At 40.7% G+C, this 13,212-nt stretch overlaps 1 protein-coding gene across 5 annotated transcripts; it reads left to right on the top strand.

Moving 5' to 3' along the window:
• Positions 1-1,002: 1,002 nt before the first annotated feature.
• On the top strand, positions 1,003-12,288 carry eif4enif1 (eukaryotic translation initiation factor 4E nuclear import factor 1). 5 transcript variants are annotated; one of them, XM_034138605.1, is made up of 19 exons: positions 1,003-1,332; positions 2,011-2,159; positions 2,245-2,318; positions 3,434-3,561; positions 3,923-4,197; positions 4,460-4,664; positions 4,760-4,923; positions 5,550-5,709; positions 6,132-6,308; positions 6,640-6,911; positions 7,468-7,662; positions 8,541-8,727; positions 8,854-8,939; positions 9,297-9,430; positions 10,081-10,162; positions 10,297-10,420; positions 10,502-10,813; positions 10,897-11,061; positions 11,313-12,288. In XM_034138605.1, exons 2-19 carry the CDS (start codon positions 2,064-2,066, stop codon positions 11,489-11,491), a joined length of 3,015 nt encoding a protein of 1,004 aa, XP_033994496.1. In that variant the 5' UTR covers positions 1,003-1,332; positions 2,011-2,063; the 3' UTR covers positions 11,492-12,288. The 5 variants fall into 5 exon arrangements, with proteins under 5 accessions (XP_033994496.1, XP_033994499.1, XP_033994498.1 ...); XM_034138608.1 differs by having other exon boundaries at positions 5,571-5,709; positions 7,471-7,662; positions 11,313-11,583; XM_034138607.1 differs by having other exon boundaries at positions 5,571-5,709; positions 11,313-11,583.
• The last annotated feature ends 924 nt before the right edge of the window (positions 12,289-13,212 follow it).

Below are 13,212 nucleotides of genomic sequence, written 5' to 3'. Positions count from 1 at the left end.
AACGGCAACAGGTGTACACTACGCTGAGTTCACTTGGTGGTCGTTAAATGTGTGTGTTTTCACACTGTTTAATAATATTTCCTTCTGAATACAAGGCAGTGGCTATATGACCTTATTCTATAAACAATACTATTTTAATTACGAGATATTTATATTGTCGCTGCCCCCGGGGTCCTTCCATAGTAAGGTCCACTCGTAATATCAGTCCTGGACAGCTCGCGAGGGCGGGTTATCACAACTACACATTTATTTTAATTTTATTTGAGTTATAGAAAGCACAAATTAACAGAAGTATGAAACAGATACATATATAGGCTACAGGGAAATATAAATATTTAAAACAAATTGTAATGTCTATTAAATTGAATGTAAAGCTTTTAAAAACATTTTTGTTTGTCTTTTCTCTGTTGGCATATCATATGGTTCAATATCTTTTCAGGTGAGACCCTACTTAAACAAATTAATATATAACAATGTAAACATTTTCAAACACTTAAATGTGATTGATTAGAACGATTAGAACGTGCACTATTTATTTTTGTTGTTGTTTAACCTAGTTTAAAAAAGAACCAATTTCTCAAAAACAAAACACAAAATGACAGAAAGTAAATTCAAGATACATGTGCAACTATGTTGCCTCAGCAAACAGGTAATGACAGTGTATATTTCCAGAGCAGACGGAACATTTTTTCACAAAGAATCACCGCAGACGGATATTACTGAGTAACAAATGAGGCAAACCCCAAGACAATGAGAGGCTGCCCAAAACAATGCCTTTTTGATGTTCTTACATTTAGTGTGAGTTGTACTCCTTCAAAGCAAGTCCGACTTATTTTACCAATGTTTATCAAGGCTAACACAATTATCTTACTCGTAACATACAATGTATGTATCACAGTGTTAATATTAAAATACAACAAGGCCAATGCACACCACAGCATATACAATTCTACACAGGCGCGAAGGACACAATGTAATCTTTCCGAGGACCTTCTTAAAGCGGTGATCAGAGGAAAATTGGTGCTACGACTTAGAAAACATAGATAGAGCAGACAATAATTTGAGATTACACAGTCTCCGTGTAAATTAATTTGTTATTTTGACCCGTGTTGTTTTGTTTAGTTACCCCAGTTAAGTGTGCTTTTACTGAAATAACTGAAACAACTCGGCCGGCTTCGTATTTGGTACTCGCTGGGTGGGCTTTATCCCCATTTCCCAGCTAGTTAGCTAGCTAGCTGAAGGTGCTAGGTTAGCTAGCTAGCTAACTAACTAACCGTGAACTGCAGCTGCTCGACCGTTATCAGCCAGTATTCAACGCATCATTTGAACTGAGTGAGTTGACTGTTAGTGTTTTTTATCAATATGTTAGCAAGCCAGTCGATTGTACACAGTTTACATCACGAATGATGTATAGAGTTAACTGTGTGGGACGCTAGCTTAGCTTTCCAATGTTGTAGCTAATTGTTAGCTCATATTTCCCTTGAACGGTAAAAAAAATATTAATTTAACAGAATTAACAATAACTGTCTGTAATTTTTCTAGCCGGAGATGTATCTCAAACGGTTTTATTCACAGCCCGGATATTAACTTTGCTGGCAATTAACGCTAAGGTAAATTATTTTAATTGACGTGTCACTTCTCTTGTCACCGGTCTCTGGCTGTTGTCAATTAACTTCCTAATTAGTATACAGCGTCCCAGTGTAAGTTAGCGCGACGTTATGTTAAGTGTATTGTTCATTTGTGTATAATTGTTTGCTTTTTGTCCACGTTTGAGGCATTAACTTATCCTCTTTGTTTTCGTCTTTCCATGCAAAAAGTTTAAAATATAGGCTCTTTTTTTCTGCAGCAAAACGTTGATTAAATAAGACGTTCTGTTGCGTTATTTAAAGACTGCTTGTATTGAAGTATCAATTTACGTTTTTAAAGGCTTTATTCTAACACACTCTATAAAAAAAAAAAGCCAGTGGAGCAATTGTATTAACCTAGAAACGTTGCATGTGTTTCCAACAGGAACAGAGTCATTGTTAGTCTGGAGAAAGTTTGTTCTGTGTCTGAAATCAGTCATGGAGAGCGATGCTGGCTTAGAACAGAAGAATGGAGATGTTGCCGTGGATAAAGTTGAACAGCCAGCAGCCACGACTCCTTTCAGATACTCCAAGGTGATGAGACATGACTAAAATGACAGCAAAATAACCATGCAGAATTTTTCCCAACACAAATAAACCAATATGAATTATTATACAGGAGGAGCTTTTGGAAATAAAAGAACTGCCAGTATCCAATGAACGGCCAGACTGTCTCTCTGATAAATATGACAGGTAAGAATGTATTTTCTGGATGCATTCCATATCATAAAAAATCCACACCGTGTTGTTTGGCTAATTATGTAAAATGAGGCTGCCTCGATTTGCGTCAATGGCATATCATAGCGTGTTTTGTTTTTACAGTAAATGACTTAAATAGGTATGTGGTCAGCTGATTAGAATAAAAACCCTACAGCGTTCATTCAGAATGTACAACATCAGTATCTTTTCTTAAGTGTGTGCTGGAAAGCCATATTGGACATTTAATCATTTTGTAATTCTGGGACAAGTTTGATTATTAAAAACTAACAGATTCCATTACAAGATTTATGTTTCTTTTCATGGAGATCAAATTATGTATATGCAAGTAAGGATTTGTCTAGTTGTATATGTCTTTAGAAGTGTGTAAAGGGTATAGGATCACCGAAATAATTAATACATAAAAAAATGAATACCGTCGGGACCAGCTGTTATTTTAGTTTCATTAACTTCTTGAAACTTCTGAAAATATTGACCACGCAGTGCTACAAGTAGTTAGACAAAGATGTGTTCTGATGTTAGCTGTTGTGATGTCTTTAAAATAATGTCACACACAAAGCAAGTCTTTGGTCTGCATATCACTTGTATTAATGTAGTTAGTGTGCTCTAAAAGCTGTTTAAGATAAAAACATCACTTAACAAATGCTGTCTTTCACATGTTTCTACACCCAATTTTTTATTTAAAGAAAGCATTGCGTAGCTTTCAGATATGGAGCAGATTTTCAGGACATCTGCTGATAAAATTCAATATTCTGACCTTCCAAGTCTAGCTGTTTGAAATGCAAAGCTCTGCTTATGTGGCAATCTGAGAAGTACTTTTAGTCTTGTCTAACACCTAATCATCACCCGATTTGTGTTTTCTACTGAAATGATTGTCAATTCTGCAAAGACCTTCTGTTTTTTTCGTCCGAGTTATTCGGGAAGTGGTTTACTTTATAATTATTTTTTAGTCATGAATGACTGTTTGATTAACACATTATTAATATTAACACTTAAGTCAAATGCATATCAGAACTGCCTTCAATAGAATGATGCAGAACACTAGAAATGCAGCATTAACTGTTTTGTTTTGAAATGGTCTTTTGATACAGTGAAGGTGTCTGGGATCCGGAGAAGTGGCATGCCTCCCTGTATCCCACGTCAGAGCGTAGCTCTCCAGTGGAAGGTTTTAAGAAGGACTATGTGGATGACAGAGTTCCTTTGAAACGAAGAATCCCAGGTAAATTACCGAAAGCTAGAAACTTGACGATTAAGGTTCAAAACCAAACATGGTGCATAAAATGATACTACTTTCCATAAGAGGAAGTTTGTCAGAAGTGATATATGTTGTGAAGCAGTACAATTATCAAGAAAAGGTTTCTGTTACTGTTATTTTCAGACCTCCTAATCATTCAGCAGCCTCGAATTATACTTTAACACATATTTGAATAAGAAGACAATATAATAGAGGCAGGAATTAAATGAACAATTTCTCTTGAGAAAGTATTTTATGTAGGCTGACTTTGGATTGTTGGTTATGTGACTGAATGTTAAACGAGTAAATCATCTAAAGCCGAGCCATTTTGCTGCACTGTTTTCAGATCCTCGTGAGCGGTTAAAGGAGGATGATCTGGATGTCATACTGAGCCCACAGCGACGCAGCTTTGGAGGTGGATGTCAAGGCAACGCTGCACTTGCACCCCATGTCCGTCGCCCAACCAGCCCCCTGGAAAATAAGGAGAATGAGAGTCTCCGTCTAGGAGGAGCACGCAGGATCGGCAGCGGCCGCATAATTGCTGCACGTGCATTTGAGAGAGAAGCCCGGGTAGAGAAAGAGAGGGAACGAGAGAGAGACTTCAAAGATAAAAGATTCCGGGTTGGTGTTCTTTGCTTTTAGACAAACATTTGTTCCCAGTTGATTGAGATTAGCATTTCTTATAAATCCTAATGTAAGTACGATTACTCATAGATATTTCAAGAGAAATTCACGTTTCAAAATGTGCTCTCTACTTAAGAGGAACTCAACAGTCCTGCTTCGAGTGTGCTTGGTTCATGCAAAAAGTTTATTTCAGGAGACGTCCCTATAACAAGCTTGTGAGGGTTTAACAGTCATTATGTTTCTCTTGTCTCATCCTTAGCAGAGGGATTTTGGGGACAAACGTGTGTTCAGTGAAAGGAGAAGGAATGACTCTTATGCAGAGGAGGAGCCCGAGTGGTTTTCAGCTGGTCCCACCAGCCAGTCTGAGACAATTGAGCTCATTGGATTTGACGACAAGATCCTTGAGGATGATAGGCGCAATAAGTCCAAGCGATCAAGAAAGCGGGCAGAGTCCATCAGAGAAGGCATGAGTTTTCAGAAGTTATTTAATTGCATGGTACTATTTGGATAACTAGCATACTTCAGATGGATATTTAAGATTTTGATTTTTGTTGTACAGCTGTGGAATGCAACGGTGGACAGTCAGAAGAGCAAGATTCGGGATTGCGTCCGACTGCCGATCAGGAGGTTCCCCACCCTGATGTCCTGCCTGAGCAGACCACTGGAGACTTTGACTTCAATGAGTTCTTCAATCTGGAGAAGACCATGCCAGGATTGGCCTCTGTAAGTATTGTGGTGCACTGTGTGGAATGTTGGGTGATTTTATATTCAGTGTCAACATCACAGATGGGATGGCATTTATAACTCCTGTATCCTGTTGTAGTCTTCCAGTAAGTTGAACTTTAACAGTAGAGGTTTTCAAGCTACCACCACACAAATCTGACCTCACAAATTACATGATCTTATCATACGGTCTTGTATAATTTTAAAATAAGTAATCGAAGTATTGCAGATTCTTGTGAGCACAGCATTACCTCTGCTGCACCGGCTTCAACCCCCAAAACCTGACCTGTGGTGGTGGGTTATGTCACTTAAGGGTTAACTTTTCTAAATATCTTTGTCGGCAAACTATTGCATGGGGGTAAAGGGGTTTAAAAGGTATCATCAATCAAAATGTATGCCCATCATGATAGCTACATTAGACCTGCAAATGAGCCAGTATACAATCTAAATAAGAAAGGATTCGTGGCATTAAATCAACACAAGGCCAAACAGCAGTGTATTTAAAGTCTTCTATCTTCTGGCACATTTTGTGCTAAATCGATGGAAAAACGCCCAAACGTAAGTGCCAGCTCTGTCCTTGTACCGTTCGGCCTTCAGTTATTTGTGTTTCTCACTCCGTTTCACAGGCGCCTTTTTCTGTCTTGCAGATGATCGAGGATGTTTTGGGGGATGGACCTGTATCGGCTAGCCGCTTCAGTCAGTGGTTCTCCAGCAACCTGAGCCCTTCAGGCAGCCGGTCCAGCAGTCTGAGGTCCACTCCCCACGAGGAGCTGGAAAAACTTGCAGGTAAATGATTAGATTTTTGCCAAAGAAGCTAAATCTCATTATGTCGATTACATCTCACTGTGTTGCTCAAAATGGCTATTGGTTGAAACTGTGTTTTGACATGCAAGTTATGAAAACATTAACATCAAAGATCCTGGTAACCCTAGTTAGATTTCAGGGGGCAGTAATGCTGCTTGCTACTCTACTTGTGTTTCTGAAACATTTTCATTTTTAAAATTATGCAGTAACTTACTCACTGTTCATAGTCTCAATCACCAGGGGGTCAAACTAAATGCCCTTTCAAATCTTATTGTGTGGACACCAAACTCCAGTGCTATGTGATTACTGGCTTTGTGGACTCTTCCTTTGTAATGTTCATGCCCCCAAACCCTGTGTTTCTGTGTCAAATGTACTGAATGTTTGGACTATTTGCTCCTCTGAAGGGCTTGAGCCACGTGGCCCGTCCTCTAGCCAAGGCCCCGTCTCATACTTCACACCTATTCAATCATCGGAGTGCAAGGAGAAGGTGGACATCCTGGAGCTGCTGCACAAGGCCAAAATAGACCTGAAGCCTCTTCTTTCCACCCTGTCTGTGAACAAGGCGCGACTACGGGAAAGCAGTGAGTGAAACTTAACTTAAACATTTGCACAGTAGAGTTATACCCTCACACAATTTAGCTAGAACTATAATGTGCACTAGACATCTTGTTCATGTATAGTTGGGTAGTATTGATATATGAGCATGCTGTCTCAAATGATCTTTAGTAGCAATACATGGCTAATATGGTACACAATTGTAAACATTTTTAGATGAATACAAAAAAAAGTCTTTGCAGCTGTTTAGCCGAAAACTGGACAAAGACGACAATCACTTTGAATATTGTGTATTGCAAGGCTGGCCAAGACACTGTCATTTCTCTTGAAAGTAAAATGGTATATATCTGTCCCCAGCTAACTGTGGAGCGGTGCTCTCTCTGGAGGAAGTGGAGGGAGGGATGAAGGGGATGAAGCTGAGCTCAGAACCCCAGGTGCGAAAGGTGCCGCCTCCGCAGAGAGGAAACGGCACGCCCTTCATGGCGCAGCATCTAGAGGAGGCTTTAACAGGGGCCCCCAGCGTCCGGCCCCGCTCACGTGACACGGACATGTCAGCCTTTAATAATCTGGTCAGCAGCATGAAGGCAAGTGGAACTCTGCCAACTCACCCCAAAACCAACACAAACAACGTAAGTATTTTATTTATATGGTTTTATCTTAACACAGGCTTTCCCTGGATTCGTAACAGACAAATCTGTCAGAAGCTGCATGCAAGCTTTTCCAGCTCAACTTGGATAGGTCACGTTTCAAAAAACTGACAGAGTGATGGGCATACATTTGTTTACATATCCTTTGTTTGAGTGATGTATATAAGCTGGAGGTTTCCTTTATCTCTAATCTAGTTTTGTTTTTGTACTGTGACAAGAAGTGTCAGCTGTATCATTGTGCAAAGATGAAAATATTGGGTATCCAGAGGCAGATCCGACTTACCTGAGGGACATTTGGATTACAACTCTTGTGTACAAATCCATCGCAGTGGGTTTGCAGTTGAAAGGGTTTCACCAAATTCTGTAATTGATACAGTTCCACATTTTATCAGTTGATACCTGAAGGCCTCTATTCCAATTTGTGTTTTGACACTTCTAAATGTCTACCACAAGCTCTTACTGGGATGGATTTTTGCAGGGAAACTGTTGTTTTGGCTTGCATTGCACGTGCCACTAATTGTTTCTCCCCTGTGTAAAGCAGCAACATTCAGACCCAGCTGTGATTACACTGTCTGAAGCTCAGGTGCTTCCGCAGCAGCTACAGCAGCTACAGCTACAGCAGCTACAGCTACAGCAGCAGCAGCAGCAGCTACAGCAGCAGCAGCTACAGCAGCAGCAGCGGCAGCAGCAGCGGCAGCAGCAGCAGCAGCAGCAGCAGCAGAACATATTCCAGGTGTGTATGTTCACTATCCTGTCAGGCCAGGGCTGTTACATGTTTAGTTTGCTAGAGGTGCTCAATGTCCAGTAGGTAACTATACAAGAACAGAGCCAGGTGCAATTATATTCAGTCCAATCTAGTCTCAGTAGGGACACACTGTATTTAAGGTCCCTTTTCCTGTGATTTATTATTCCTGTTCCCAAACTAAATTGTGTTTGCAGTAGATGAAGTCAACTTGAATGCAGGGGGAAATGATGTGTGTTGTGGCCCTTTTCAACAGCGGCTGCTCAATTATTCAGCTCCCAGTGTTTTTGTATTTGAAACTTTTGTATTGGGTCCTCGAGACTATTTTCGAATTTCCAACCTTACTACAGGCTGCCTAAAATGTCCCAATTGTTGTGCAGTTGAAATGATTGTATGTTCCCTGCTGGGAAGACGGCTATATGCACTGAGGACGGCAGGTGTACTAGCCATTAGATGCTGCCACATTTTGTGAAGCACTCTGTCGACTCTCAAAACTTTGTCAGCAGTTGACAGAAAAGTAATGCAAAGTGTAAAAAGTCCTATAGCGGTCAGACTGAAACTCATTAATACTGTTGGAAAAATGATGTAAATGCATGAATCCACCTTATTGCTGAATACAGTAATGGTCAGAAGAGAATGAATAAGAAACTATAAATGCACTTGTTCACTTTGTGTGTGCTGTATCTAAAAGGGTTCCTTCACCTGAGCTGTTGGGGGAAGGTTGGCACATATATAGGTTATATTTAATGGGGCGGGGAAAAAAATTCCTTCCTACATTTGTATAGCTCATAGTTTGGCTTTTGAAGCTCAATGCTGGATTAATCACATTAAAGTGAATTGTGACATTTTGAAATGTGTTTATATTGTAGGAGCTCCTGGGAGGGCCTCCTCGTAGTAACTCCCCTATACTACTTGGACATCTATTGGGAAACTCTCAGGGCCCAACTGCACCGCCCCCTCTACATGGCCTGCTACACAAAGGCCCATCACCCCCTCTCTTTCCACAGAGGGCCCCCTCACCTGAATACTACAACAGTCGCCTGCATCCTTCAGGAGGTAAGTGCATTGCATGTTGCAGCCTCTTTCTATCAATGGGCTTTAATCCATCCAACATGTGTTGGTCCAGTAGATAATATCTGTCAGACCAGCAGAGTGATTCTTTTTTTCTCCCTCAAATCCAAGGCTTTTCTGTTAGTCATCAGCCCATGCTGCCAGAACACTTTGATGTACACAGGTCTATCAGTCCGGGATCTGCTGTACAGCAACAGGTAATTTTAACAATGGAAATTGGTTGATAGTTACTGAAGGAGCCAATTAGAGCTCATGATACAAAAGTAAGAACCACTGTTTGATTGTTGACTCTAGTTCCGTAAACAGTTTTTGACCACATACGATGTGGTAAAGTTTGCCTACTGAAATTATTGTGGTGTTTTTTTCTGTATGATAGAAATCTGATTCAAGTTTAATGGACTAGTTAATGCCGAAACAATTTCCCTTGGACTTTCATTCACCTGGCAAGCTAAAGCTTGCACATAGCAGCAACTTCTGTTCTTTGTTGTTGCTATAATAAAAATCAAACATTTTCAAGAAAAGTATCCCTTCAGCAGTGTGTTTTGTTTGACCAGATGAGGGCGCTCTCCATGCCGGTGAATCAGGCAGATCTGGAAGCCCTGGCCTATCAACAGGACCTCGCTCTACATGGCCACCACTCCTTCCATCCTGGCTACAAGCAACAACAGGATAAATTATTTCGCAATAGGTAGGTTTAAAAAATATATATATATATTTTGCATTCTATGTATTTAAAGTGAAATTATGAAGGTCTGAATATACAGTTTCTTTGTTTCCGTCAAGGAGATTTTAGTTTCTTCAACAGTGGAAATGTTTTTTTGCTTCTTTAAAGGCAAAATGGCAGCCAATATAGATTGAGGCTAGATTTTCATTTTAAACAAACTTATTTTTAATAGTGTGGCAGTTTCATAAGTGTTGCAGTGCTCGCGGAGTCGATGAAGGACAAGGTGGACTATTGCACTCATTCATTAATAACATAAATGAAGCTTCAACAAGTTGGTGAAGCCCTGAGCCACACAACACCTTTCCAGCGAGGAAAAGGCCTTCAGATGAGGCAGTGTGGCTGAGGATGAATAACTGGCACATGCTAATGTCCTGAAGGAACACTGACTGGAGACGAGTACAGGGGTTTTACTTGAACAATCTTTCTCCGGAATAGCAGACTTCAGCTTTACAATGCCTCCTTAGCTAATCAGTGATATTGATACTCTATAAAGAACTCATTCATATTGAGCCGTGTGTCTTGCTTGTTAATTTCAGCAACTGTTATGATGGCAAATACAGCTTGGTGTATTTCATGTTATTGCTTCATATTGCTGATGTGCTTGTCCTTCACAGACTGCAGCATGTCACTCGCTCCCCTGGTCCAGGCCCTCAGCCTGCTGGAAGAAACTCTCCAGGCAACCCTGTCACCAGCATGGTGAGCACACACTTTATCTGTCCAGCTATCCTGGGAAGTTGGACTTTTCAAACCGTTTTTTTGTAACCTTTACACTTCTTGGCATTGCAAGTATTATTGTTTTTGTTCACTTATTTTTGTTTTTCTTACTACAGCTGTCCCCATCATTTACACCAACATCTGTGATCCGCAAAATGTACGCTACAAAAGAGAAAAACAGAGATGAACAATCGTGTCGTTCGGATAACAAGGAGGACCAGACAGGACACTCTCAAGAAGGTACGAATAAACCATTTCCTAATTTGAATATGCGTCAAAGTTCTACAACACTAACGCTGATAATTGGTTCTATGATTACAGACTGCATCTCCCCAAATCTATACCTGGAAGCGATGGACAGGAACAATTCCCATTCTGGGGATTCAAAGGTGGGCTCGCATAACATGCCAAGCAAGGACCAGGATCGTCTCGGGCCTGGCTCCGCTGGACACCATCCTCACAGCATGGCTCCACCAGGACCCTCATCTTTCCCTCGTCCTATTTATTCGGTACCGCTGCTCCCCCATGTACCGATGGCGCGCCCTCCTCCCCAGCTCCACCCAAATGTGGTTCAAAGGATGCTGGCACAAGGTATCCAGCCCCAGCAGCTTGGACCTGCTCTTGTTCAAGCAGGTAATTGTTGGTTTGTATTTTTCCCTGTACTTTATTCTTAATTGTAAATAAAATGATGTTAAGACTCTTTTTGTTCACACCAGGTATATTCCCACAACACATTGACCTTGCCCAACTCCAAGGCTTGCCTCCTGCCCTGCTTGGACAACAGCTGTACCCTCTAAGTGCAACAGGGCATCCCCTTCTACCTCCCAGAACCAATACTCAGATGCAGTTAGCAGCAATGCAGCTTCAGCAACAGAGACCAAGTGAGTGGAAGTCAATTGTTACAACTGAGTGTGGGCATGTTTTTTGTGGCAGCCTTACCTCCCCCCTTTAAGTCACTGAATACTGCCACAGCAGTAACCTAAAATAAAAGGTCTGGGAAAAAGTAAAGAATGTTCCAGGACAAATATATATATATATATAGGCTAGAAAACGGCAGAAATGGGCAAGTTGGATGAGACGACACATTTTTTTTTCTTAACTTGCTAATCTATGTTTTTGTCTCATCCTGCAGTGCATCAAGGTTCTCAGACACAGAGCCATGGCCCTCACCGGACAAATGGCCCCCAGCAGCACGGAGGCCCTCCCCCTCCAGGCCTCGCCCAGTGGTTTGGGTCAGACATGCTGGAACAGCCACTCCCTTCCATGCCGGCCAAGGTCATAAGCGTAGATGAATTGGAGTTCCGGCCATAAGAAAATAAACACTGCTGGATAGCAAGATCTTTTTTTTCTTTTTGCCCATCTCCACCTCCTTGTTACCGTAGAAATGTGAACTTTAATTTGAATGACGGTGCACAGACCTAGACAGTCTAACCATGCCATGCTTTGTCTTCAACCTTGAAGTCACTGCTTTTTGAAGAAGCTTATCAGCAGGAAAGGGAAGACGAGTGATGGCCATTTGCTTTGCCGACTGAGTGAACATTTTTCTTTTGTATTAGGCTTTGCGCAGTAAATAATGTATAGGCCCAATTGTACAGACCATGGGAAAGAACCTTATTCTCCCTGTATATAGATTTTTTTTTTTTTTTTTTCTTGAAATGGGGAAGGTGAAACTGTCACTCACAGCTTCCAGTTGAACTGCAGGATAGAGTCCCCAAGAGTTGGTAGCATTCCTTTGTCTTGTCCAACTTGAACTTCCCTGCTGAACTGCACTGAGGAAGGGCTACTGCTAGTGAAAAATGTTGGATTGATGAGTAACTCCAGTGTATACTCTTCCCCTTTTGTGGCATGGCTAGTGGCCCTTTTCTGTAGATGTGACTGGCTGGAGCGTTTCAAGACAACTCCGCGGGATGCAGCGAGCGCTGGTTGTGCCTTTCTTTGTGGGTTTTTTCTTCCTTTTAAACTGTATCCTCTCCCATCCATCCTGTCACTGAGGGGAGCAGCATTGCTCACATTGTCAATTTTTTGAGGGTGGTTGGGATTCAGTTTGTTTGTGCTATTAAGTTATAAAAAGCACAAATAGAATTAATAAATAAATTCAGTAAACACAATTTGCTTTTTTCTTTTAAATTATTTTGAATTGCCCATATATGTACCCTCAGTGGCCACTTTGTTAGGCATCGTGTACAATCCAATATAACAGCTCTCGCATATATTGGGATTTTCCCTTGTGCTCGTTACAACATGTTTAGTAAACATTTATTTTAGTACAAAATCAGACTACCACTGCATTAATAACAAAGTGGCCACTTTGTGTTAATCTAAACTATGTACAAACTAGACGTGCTCGACAGTAGAAAATAGACTGGTCAAATGCACAGGAGAAATGCAAAAAAGTAGTCTTGCTCGCTTTCTAATATCAAAATGAACCACTTATTGCTTGAATGTAAAGGTACTCTGCACTTATCGTTGAGCTGCTCAAGACATTTAACAAAGTAAGTTACTTGGTTGTTTGGAAATGTTTTATGTAGAGTGCGAAAAATGTATTTGGAAGCCAGTATTGGCTTGTTTAAGGTTCTACAGCATCGGAACAAATTTGGGTCAAAAGGGCATGCCCGTGCAGTAATGTCAAAGATATGATTTGGGAAATATTGTCTACTTAAAAAATGTACATATTCGTGATCGCTTTTATTCACATTTAAGGGGTCTTAATGATGCTGTTGGTATAGTCTGTTTTCGATTGGCATCTCCTTCAAAAGCCTGTTTGATCAGGCTAGTCTTGAGCCGAAACAGTAAGTTGATAAATGGACAAAAAACATAATAGGCAACTTTTGTGTATTTCAGTCTCTCTTTTTTTCTTCTTTTTTGCGGTATTGGGACTTTTGGTCAAACAAAACAGCATATTTGAAATGTCATGTTTGCCTCTGTGCACCTGTGGTGGTAATACCTATATATTTTTTTACTATAGGCTAGATTATATATATTTTAAATATGGTTAATGAAAACAATTAGTTGTTGCAGCCTTAATCTAGTTC

This window comes from Trematomus bernacchii, unplaced genomic scaffold (genome assembly GCF_902827165.1).
Source record: "Trematomus bernacchii unplaced genomic scaffold, fTreBer1.1, whole genome shotgun sequence".
Lineage (NCBI taxonomy): Eukaryota > Metazoa > Chordata > Actinopteri > Perciformes > Nototheniidae > Trematomus > Trematomus bernacchii.
The sequence above is the reverse complement of the archived record's forward strand: the minus strand, read 5'-3'. Positions and strand labels throughout refer to the sequence as shown.